Below are 10402 nucleotides of genomic sequence, written 5' to 3' on the forward strand. Positions count from 1 at the left end.
GCGTTGAGGTAGTTGCCACTCGCCCACTCCTTCCTGAGCAAGATCAAGTCATTGTGGAGCGCAATGTGGTGCGTCCCAATCTCCTCAACCTTGCGTATGAGAGGATGATCCAGCACGCCACGCTCCTCCAGCCTAAGTTGCAGTAAACCATCAATCAGAGCAAAGCAAGGAGCCACACCAGATGTGATCTCTCTCAGCCAGAGGTACGTATCCAGGTTGGGAATGATTTGCTTGCGAAGCCAGCTCGATTCAATCTCAAACATGTCGAGCACCTTGGTCATAGCATCCACGAATCGGCCTGATTCATCCACTATATGGAGGGACAGTTCTTCCAAAACCTCAGCTAACATCTTCATTTGCCTCAGCAACTCCGGATTTTTCACTGGAAGTGTGGCCTCGTCAAATCTTCCCTTGAAAACCATCTTGTATGCGGTTGCCACATATCTTATGTCTGACGAGGAGATCTCCGGGCTATCCAGAATGTCATCTGCAAGAAAGAACCAAGCGATGAACTTTGCAACCGGAACAATCTTCTCGTATGGAATGGTCGGGTAAACATAAGCCGCGAGCAATCCAAGCCTGCTTTCTTGAACAAACACAGCTTTCTCGCTTCCAGGTTGCAACTTCAGAAACTCCGCGCACCACGCATTGATCTGAGCGTCGGCCTTTGCATCGTACAGCGGATTCAGCACTGGAGAGGCAAGAGTTTACACACTGGTGGAATGGAATAGCTTTTCTCCACTGCGAAAATGCTCGCAATGGATGCTTCCTAAGTGAATTTTAAACACTGAAAGAAGGCTGTTATAAATAAAATTAGAAGCAAATTCAAACTAAACAGTTGAATGGTTGTTGATTTCTGCTAACAACCCTAGGAAACATCCCACACAATATTCCGGATTTGTGATTACAAATCTCTTTTTACTGGCCTTTGTTACCCAGTAATTCGTCTGCGAGCGCGTTTGCCTCTTCATGCCTCCCTTCTCTCGCTAGCTCCTGGATCACCGCCTCGTAAGCCTCGGCATTTGGCCTGCCTTTCCTTGAGAGCGTCATCTCTTCCAAAACTTCCATGGCTTTGCTGAGCTCTTTCCCCTGGCACAGCCCCCTGATCAAGGCCACATAGATATCGTGGCGAGGAGGCGTGCCACTCTGCTTGATGGCCTCGAGAAGCTCCAGAGCTGCGCTCATTCTCCCGGTCCTACACAGCCCATCCATCATCACCCTGTATGCGAACATATCCGCCTTGCAGTTCTCGTCGCGCTCCAGTCTCTCGAGCATCTTGCGAGCCTCTTCCAGGTCCCCAGTCCCACAGAAGCCAGCTCCTGAACGTTCGGCTGGACGTCGTTGTTAATGCCAACCATCTCCTCCAGCAGCTTGTAAGCCACCGTCGGCTTCCCAGCTCTGCAGAACGCGTCAATGAGAGCAGTGTAAGTCACCACGTTGGGTTGGCATCCCCGCTTGGCCATTCGCTTGAGAACTCTGTGCGCCTCCACCATTCTTTTGACTTTGCAGAAGCTGTCGACCAGGCTTGTGTACGTATACACGTCCGGAGAGCAGTCACTGGCAATTATCTCTTCCAGAAGCCTCTCGGCGTCATCCACCAGTCCAGCATTACAGTATCCTTCCACTAGTGTCGAGAAAGTGACGATGTCAGGGAGGGCTGCCTGCTTGAGCATGTCGTTGAATAACGTGCGAGCCATGTCGATCTCATCCAGCTTACAAACCCGCCGATCAAGCAGCTGTATACGTGATAACATTCAGGTTGCAAAACTTGGCCTTCATTTCTCCAAACAGCCTGTTCACTTCTGGCGCTCTTCCCATCTTGCAAAGTCCGTCAATAAGTATGTTGTAGGTGATGATATCTGGAAGGCACCCTGTTGCTGTCATCTCTTTGGCTGAATGCCCCAGACTATCATTCTCATGATAATCTATGGAGGATGAAGCTAGGGTTGTGTTGTTTGCAAGTGGTTGTCGTTGGATTCATTGTGGTCACTAGAGCCAAAGTTCTAGCTGGAGTTCTAACACTTCACAATGTTGTGTATTAACTTTGCATTCCTCGCACCACCAATGATGCCACCAAGTTTCAGTCTGCATCTTAAGCAATTGTAGCTCTTTCATAAGCTTCTCTTGATATTAAGTCTACTGCTGCACTAGTGTTCAATGCTCCTTAAGCTCACTGAGTGCCAACTCAATGATATGTGCTAGCTTAGCAACAACACACATCTGGGTTTGGAAGCTTGGCTAAGAGTGGATGTCATGGTGCATGGCAACTTTAAAGAGCATGTCTTTCCCCACCTCTAATGCATAACTAAATGCTAGTTTGCAAGTTTCATGTTGGCATTTGAGGACTTTGCATTGCACTTCGAGCTTGAGTCCTTGGATGAATACTGACACCATGGGTTTCTCATTTATTATGAGCGTCTATAGCAAACATGCACACCAATGCATTTTAAATTGGATAGTATAGTTATTGATACTCATTTGCAGCATTTGCCAGAATTAAAATAGTTCATGTAGAGTTGTTGGTTAGTTTTCTCCATTCCAAATTACTTGAGGAACTTGTTAATCATTGTAGACAATAACCATCATTCATTTGGAAGCAAAAAAGATGCCCAATATTTTGCTCTTGCTTTCAAGGATCTCTGATCTTGTTATATCTTAAGTAAGTTTGAAATTGATTAATGTGATTATGAGCTAAAATACTTGATCTAAAATAGAACTTTGGGAGGTCCATTGCCTTATAAAGGATATGAATAGTGGCCACAATTGATTATGCTCCTTTTTGGAATCTATTATAGACGATGAAGATTCATTTACCAACAACGCTATCTAGTAATTAAGTTGGTATATAAGTCATAAGAAGAATTTTCCTCTAAGTTATGTGTGTGTATAAAAGAGTTTATATAGCAACAACTTGACCAATGGGTATGAATAGGCATCAAACTTCTAAAATGTGCCAAATGCCAAAACTAGGTATATGCTATAATGCTGGTTTAGAGCTTGGAGAGCTCAATCACAAGGTTTTATACTTGCTAGACATTCAAGGATTTTAAAATCATCTTTATAACACTTTATAACCTCTTATGCACTCACTATATACTAGATGTTGTTCTCCATTCAAGTAAAAGTTTCTCAATCAATAGAGATGATTAAACACGAGGCATGAAATAGCTATATATACTCTAACCATAAGATGATGCAAAAGATAATTGTACACTACTCTAAAAATTATGAAACTAAACTCCAAAAACATGTATAACAATCTTGTAAAAAAAATAAACCTAAAAATCTCACTCCACTCAAAACACTCACTAAAACTAGCAAACATATATCAAGATCAAAAAATATAAAGATCTTGCAACTGCCAACTCCTAGGACTTGTCAAAAAGCTCTATCCAAGATTTATTTAGCTATGTAAGAAAGATCCATCTACATTATTTAGAATTGTGTGAGAATGCCCTAAACTTTTTTTACATTCTAAATAAAAGAACCCAAGTGAAAAGCTCTATAAATTACTTAATCTTGGACTAAAACTCATATGTAAGGATTTTAGAGAAAGCTTACAAGTAGATTTATCTATCAAGCCAAAGAAAGATTAAAATAGTTGAAGATCTATTGTGTATTAAACTCTTGAAGTGATTGTTGCACATGTCATGAATAAAACTTATTTGCATGTTGTGTTCCGAGAATAGAATTGAGAAATTTGTAATACTAAAATAAAGTGCTTAACAAGATCTACAAACTTATGAGCTCCATTGCCTAAATCAATAAATAACCAAGGCATAAAGAGGAGAAAACAACTATTCTTAGTTTAAAAAGGAAGAAAATTCAAGAAATCCTTAAAATTTAAGCATAGCTAGAATTTTTCCAGTTGGGCACATTTATTCTTACCCTATCACCATAATGCAAATCTCTTGAGAATTTGTCTTAAAACCCAAAAAAACGAGCTTAAAAACCAAAGAATAAAGGGGAGGATTGACACCTTAGTAGAGTCACTAAATGTTAAGAGGGGAGCCTCTCAATAGTAAGGGTCTTCTATGCTTTGGAACTCAAATTAAATTATATCTCTTCTATAAACTTAGCAATGGGAATATTTTAAGGAATCTTATTTAAAGGTTATATATATCTTAACTAGTAGGGATCTAGCTCCATTGGGAGTAGTAGAAAATATTTTCAATTTGAAAAGATGTAGTTATAATTGTAATTGTTCAAACTATTTCTTTTTCTTGCTTTCTTTTAGCATGTTTATTTTTATAGGTTGCTACCAAGACTTGCAGCTTTGATTCCAATCTATGTATTCTACATCTTTACCAGGTTTGCAAGTCCTTCATGCCTTTTTAGTCATTTCTTTATGGCACTAACTAGGTTTTCTCACAACAAGTTTGAGCCACAAAATCACAGATATCATGCAATAATGGCTTTAGTAACAGTTTGGTGACCTTTCTATGGAAATTCATATTCACAGTTAAGTTCTTAAGCACAATTCTCAGGAATGGAGCTTTACCTTAACTTCACAGAAATTGTTCAATGAAAAAGTAACACTACTGAAAAACATTATAAACTAAATGATGAGGAATCGAGTGAGAAAAGAAAAAGTACATATACCTCGAGTAGTCATCAGGGAAAGAGCAATAGGAGTGGCATAAGACTGGATTAGTGTTGTATAGCATTTAAAAGGCTACAAAATAGAGGTGAGACACCAAACACCAAGAAAAAAAAATTGAAAAAATGATCAAAAGAATCATAGAACATAAGTAAGGTAAGCTAGAAACCTTCTTAAAGATCTACCTGTGTATCTTAAAATAATAAGGTCCATCACCAATCATTCCCTCTACATTTAGAAGTCCCAATTGTAGAGCCGATTTCATGTTATAGGTAAGTCGGAATCACAGCAGCAACAATAGCATCACCAGCAAGATGCACTCAAGGCTGCACAAGAATTCTCCACCAGTATTTTGGGAATGGTCACATGTATATAGTGGTGATACTAGCATTGGTGAGTAGGTTGGTGCGAGGGACAAGGACAAAGATCTCACAAGGAATAAGGAAAAGGATCTTGTGGGGTTAGCCACCGCCCATGAGCAGTGGAAGATGTTTTTCAAATACATCATGATGGCTTAATTCTTCACTTATGTTGGAGACATTTGTATGATTCTGGCACTTGCAGGTACCAAAATACTTCTGTGTTTGCAGCATTTACAGATATCCTTTCTTCGTGATTACAGAGTGGGACCTTTATTTTTTTCAAAAAAGTCAATGGATATTTTGGGATATAGGAAATCATCATGCTTTTTATGTTTTGCTATTAGAGCTAAAGTAAGTTCTTTGATTGGGGTGTGTTTTTGTGTCACAGCTTTAAATGGGAGTATATTAATGGCTGTCTGGAAGTCCCAATTGTAGAGCCAATTTCATGTTATAATTTAGTATTTAAAAATCTCTGATACCTCAAACTTAACAGACCTTAGCACCATGTTGAAACTTGACTTATTTCGGTTTACAAAGTTCTTTTAGAAAAAAAAAGAGTGTTTTTATCTATACAAAACTACTGTTTACAGTGTTTAATGTTTGGTTTTTGAGAAGCTTGATCTCTTCTCCTGTTGGTTTTGGTATTTCATAGATATAGCATGTTCACTCTCAAGATGACAAACAAGCTTTGTGATGGCTTTTTATATTTTAGATAGCACATGCCTTGCCTACTCAAGCTCCAACTCATGTTGTTGGTCCCACAACTAAGGCAAGCAATGGCCAATGCATCTCTGGAGCTTCCTTGGGAGCTTGGTTGCAGATCCACTCCACTAGGAGAATCAAATGAGCAGATGCGACTGTGTAGTGTGCAGCGATCTAACAAGGTTTTTGGTTTTTTTTTTCCTCCAAGCTCTAATCAACCGAATCATATTTGCCATTACTGCTCCTCGTTTCTGTGCTCTCTTCCCATAAGGGCCATCTTTGGTGACACGACCTTTACCAGTCCATTTAAAATCCATGATAGTCATAGCCATAAAATTTTGTGTGGCCGTCCCATTTGATTGTGCTTTTTCTTTCTTCCCTTCTCATAATAAATGATCACCACTAAACAACTTGTAAGAATCCAAGATCCATTCTCAAGGTGACAAGAAGTGGATGAATTGGTGTAAAAAAAAAGAGAGGAAAGAGTGTGTTCTAGGAATTAATATGATGGTAAACCTTATTGTTTCAGGTATTTTTTGCAAAAAGAATATAAGGAGTTTAAACTGGATAGAAACGATTTTAGTGATTTAGTGTTTGACATTTTGTTTCAATTGTTTTAGTTTTTTGTTATGGAGAACAAGTGTTTTGAGAAAGAGATACATATTATACAAAATCTAGGTAACATCTGAAAGATGATAGTGGTTGGATTTGTATATTTAGGTTTATAATTTAGGAGATTATTTTATGACTTAGAACATTGTTCCCTAGTAAAGCTTTTTTAAAGAGTCATGTGTTTGTTATTAATTAATAAATTATACTACTTATTGTAGACTATTGTCTATTAGCCTGCCTATTCACTTGCCTAAAAATCTGCTCTTGGCATAGACTACAATGTGTTTCTTTATAAATTTTTTTGAATATGGTTCTGAATATGGTTAACAACTAATTTGGTCTTAAGGGATGACAAAACCAGTGAATAAAAATGAAAGTATACTATATTTACAAACTGATACAATTGTAATAGATGCACATAAAAGAGCAATGCATGTACAAATCTGTTTGAGGTCTCCTGATTTAATGCAGAATAATCATGATGGTCAATGTGAGACACATTAACTAAGAGCTATGGATAGAATGTGTGTATTTTGTAATGTTTTTCTTTTTAAGAGTGAATTGAAGTCTCAATATTGTCATGGTGGTCGCATTTCTTTGACAAACAATTTAGAGTTTCCTGTATTGATAAAAGATTTACTTGAAGGCAAAAATCATCATACAAACTTTTATTAGAAACTACAATAGTGCCCTTGCTTTTGCATCTATCTGTTAATATACTACCATTAAAAGCTGTGACACAAAAACACACCCCAACCAAAGAACTTACTTTAACTCTAATAGCAAAACATAAAATGCATAATGATTTCCTATATCCCAAAATATCCACTGACTTTTCTGAAAAAAATAGAGGTCCCACTCTGTAATCACAAAGAAAGGATGGTTGTAAACGCTACAAACACAAAATTATTTTGGTACCTATAAGTGCCAGAATCATACAAATGTCTCCACCTGTGAGAAAGAAACCTAACATAAGTGAAGAATCTAGCCACCATTGTGTATTTGAAACAAAAGGTTTGTGTACCAAATTGAGGAAAATGGTATTTTCAAGGGGCTCGCTCTCCTTGTTTCATTCCCAACACTGTGCAATGACAACATCAAACCCTTAGATATATGAAACGTTTTAAGAGTGTTATGTTATATCTAAGCCATCCATCTTAAAAATCCAAGAATATCTAACCCCCGATGCCAATAGCACTTTTAAATAAAGAAGTACTAGCAAAAGTCCTAGCTACACTGGGATCATTGTGTTTATTCCTGATGTTTTAGTAATTTCAAAGAGTTGTGATTGTAATTGTAATTTTTAACATAATCATAATAATAACATACATAGTTAAACATAATATAATATTTATAATAAAAATTCCTTCTACAATTGACTCTATCACATAATAAATATAACTCATAACATTATATCATAATTAAAACTCTAATTGTTAAGTGAAGTTTTGGATCTTTTATAAATGGAATTGCTCACTGTGGGATCAATGTAATATTGAATCAGTCAAATACTCTTTGTTTCATAGAATGAAACATTTATAGAACAAGTCATCACATTCCCGACACTAGTGGAAGGATACTGTAATGCTGGACTGGTGGATGACGCCGAGAGGCTTCTGGAAGAGATGGTTGCCAGTGACTGCTCTCCGGACGTGTATACGTACACAAGCCTGGTCAACGGCTTCTGCAAAGTCAAAAGAATGGTGGAGGCGCACAGAGTTCTCAAGCGAATGGCCAAGGGGGGATGCCAGCCCAACGTGGTGACTTACACTGCTCTCATCGACGCGTTCTGCAGAGCTGGGAAGCCGATGGTGGCTTACAAGCTGCTGGAGGAGATGGTTGGCAACGGCGTCCAGCCGAACTTTATCACGTACAGGAGCTTGATCGGTGGCTTCTGTGGGACTGGGGACCTGGAAGAGGCTCACAAGATGCTCAAGAGACTGGAGCGCAACGAGAACTGCAAGGCGGATATGTTCGCATACCGGGTGATGATGGACGGGCTGTGTAGAACCGGGAGAATGAGCGCAGCTCTGGAGCTTCTCGAGGCCATCAAGCAGAGTGGCACGCCTCCTCGCCACGATATCTATGTGGCGTTGATCAGGGGGCTGTGCCAGCGGAAAGAGCTCGGCAAAGCCATGGAAGTTTTGGAAGAGATGACACTCTCAGAGGAAAGGCAGGCCAAATGCCAAGGCTTACGAGGCAGTGATCCAGGAGCTAGCGAGAGAAGGGAGACACGAAAAGGCAAATGCACTCTCAGACGAATTACTTGGTAACAAAGGCCAGTAAAACGAGATTTGTAATCACAAATCCGGAACATTGTGTGAACACTATCTGGGATGTTTCCTAAGGTTTTTCGCAGAAATCAACAACCATTCAACTATTTAGTTTGAATTTACTTCTAGTTTTATTTATAAGGGCTCTTTTTCAGTGTTTGAAATTCACTTAGGAACTCTTCTTTCATGGCTCTTCCATCCATTGCGAGCATTTTCGCAGCAGAGAAAAGCTATTCCATTCCACCAGTGTGTAAACTCCTTGCCTCTCCAGTGTTGAATCCGCTGTACGATGCAAAGGCCGACGCTCAGATCGATGCGTGGTGCGCGGAGTTTCTGAAGTTGCAACCTGGAAGCGAGAAAGCTGTGTTTGTTCAAGAAAGCAGGCTTGGATTGCTCGCGGCTTATGTTTACCCCAGCATTCCATACGAGAAGATTGTTCCGGTTGCAAAGTTCTTCGCTTGGTTCTTTCTTGCAGATGACATTCTGGATAGCCCGGAGATCTCCTCGTCAGACATAAGATATGTGGCAACCGCATACAAGATGGTTTTCAAGGGAAGATTTGACGAGGCCACGCTTCCAGTGAAAAATCCGGAGCTGCTGAGGCAAATGAAGATGTTATCTGAGGTTTTGGAAGAACTGTCCCTCCATATAGTGGATGAATCAGGCCGATTCGTGGATGCTATGACCAAGGTGCTCGACATGTTTGAGATTGAATCGAGCTGGCTTCGCAAGCAAATCATTCCCAACCTGGATACGTACCTCTGGCTGAGAGAGATCACATCTGGTGTGGCTCCTTGCTTTGCTCTGATTGATGGTTTACTGCAACTTAGGCTGGAGGAGCGTGGCGTGCTGGATCATCCTCTCATACGCAAGGTTGAGGAGATTGGGACGCACCACATTGCGCTCCACAATGACTTGATCTCTCTCAGGAAGGAGTGGGCGAGTGGAAACTACCTCAACGCCGTGCCCATTCTTGCCAGCAATTGTAAGTGTGGCTTGAACGAGGCAATCGGCAAGGTTGCGAGCATGGTGGAGGATTTGGAGAAGGATTTCGCCCAGACAAAGCATGAGATCATTTCAAGTGGGCTTGCCATGAAGCAAGGAGTCATGGACTATGTGAACGGCATAGAGGTGTGGATGGCCGGAAACGTAGAATGGGGATGGACGAGCGCTAGATACCATGGAATTGGGTGGATCCCTCCTGCAGAAAAATCAGGGACCTTCCAACTCTAGATTGTTGCTCAGTTCTATCAAATAAGCAAATTGAAAAGCACCGTAGATGTGGTATCAACATCAAACACGCAGCTCAGATCTTCTATGGTATGGGCAAGAGGGACAAGTTCACCTGGGATCTTTTGCTGGTTGCCTGCTGCAAAAACGGGCACTTTGATGAAGCGCACTGTGATGGGCATCTTGATTCTGCCAAGGTAGTTGTTAGCAAAATGCCTGCTTGCAACTTGGTCTCGTGGACGACGATGCTGGGGGCTTTATCTCAGCTCGCGGATGTAGAAAGCACTTTTGAAGAGATGATTACGTATGGAAGAGAATCAAAGAGGCAGCTGGCTTCCTCAAGGCGTTGGCTTTGGGTGTAGGCGACGAGCAGCGTTGTGACGGAGACAAGATCGTGATGCGGCATCTGATCCTGAAAGAAGCGCTCCGACTCTTTCAGGAGGCCGCAGTGGACGTAGCCGGAAAGGATTGCCGTGCAAGTCGAGAGATTCCTCACAAGCTGGAAGAGCTCCAGAGAAGACTCCAGATGCCAGTGACGGGAGACACGATGTCGTCTCGTGCACTTGCGCAATTGCAGCATTGCTGTGTGTTGGAACGCCATAGCCACGGGATTAACCCAGTGC

General features: G+C 40.7%; 3 protein-coding genes and 1 pseudogene across 3 annotated transcripts in view; 3 read left to right on the forward strand and 1 right to left on the reverse strand.

Moving 5' to 3' along the window:
- The window catches only part of LOC9640623, a 4130-nt pseudogene extending 2433 nt beyond the window's left edge, over positions 1–1697 (reverse strand).
- LOC9650376 (putative pentatricopeptide repeat-containing protein At1g12700, mitochondrial) lies at positions 1696–8549 on the forward strand. Its single transcript, XM_002971933.2, has 2 exons — positions 1696–1866; positions 7803–8549. The coding sequence occupies exons 1-2, from the start codon at positions 1696–1698 to the stop codon at positions 8547–8549; spliced, it is 918 nt and encodes a 305-aa protein (XP_002971979.2).
- Positions 8550–8735: 186 nt separating this feature from the next.
- Positions 8736–9827, forward strand: LOC112346886 ((+)-germacrene D synthase-like). The gene has a single exon (XM_024676732.1). The coding sequence runs from the start codon at positions 8736–8738 to the stop codon at positions 9780–9782; it is 1047 nt and encodes a 348-aa protein (XP_024532500.1). The 3' UTR covers positions 9783–9827.
- Positions 9828–9871: 44 nt separating this feature from the next.
- The window catches only part of LOC112346893 (pentatricopeptide repeat-containing protein At2g37320-like), a 1199-nt gene continuing 668 nt past the window's right edge, over positions 9872–10402 (forward strand). Inside the window, exons 1-2 of the mRNA XM_024676751.1 lie at positions 9872–9976; positions 10093–10398. Of these exons, the coding sequence (XP_024532519.1) occupies positions 9872–9976; positions 10093–10398 (411 nt within the window). The remainder of the gene's footprint in view (positions 9977–10092; positions 10399–10402) is intronic.

Source organism: Selaginella moellendorffii, unplaced genomic scaffold, assembly GCF_000143415.4.
Source record: "Selaginella moellendorffii unplaced genomic scaffold, v1.0 SELMOscaffold_18, whole genome shotgun sequence".
Classification (NCBI taxonomy): domain Eukaryota; kingdom Viridiplantae; phylum Streptophyta; class Lycopodiopsida; order Selaginellales; family Selaginellaceae; genus Selaginella; species Selaginella moellendorffii.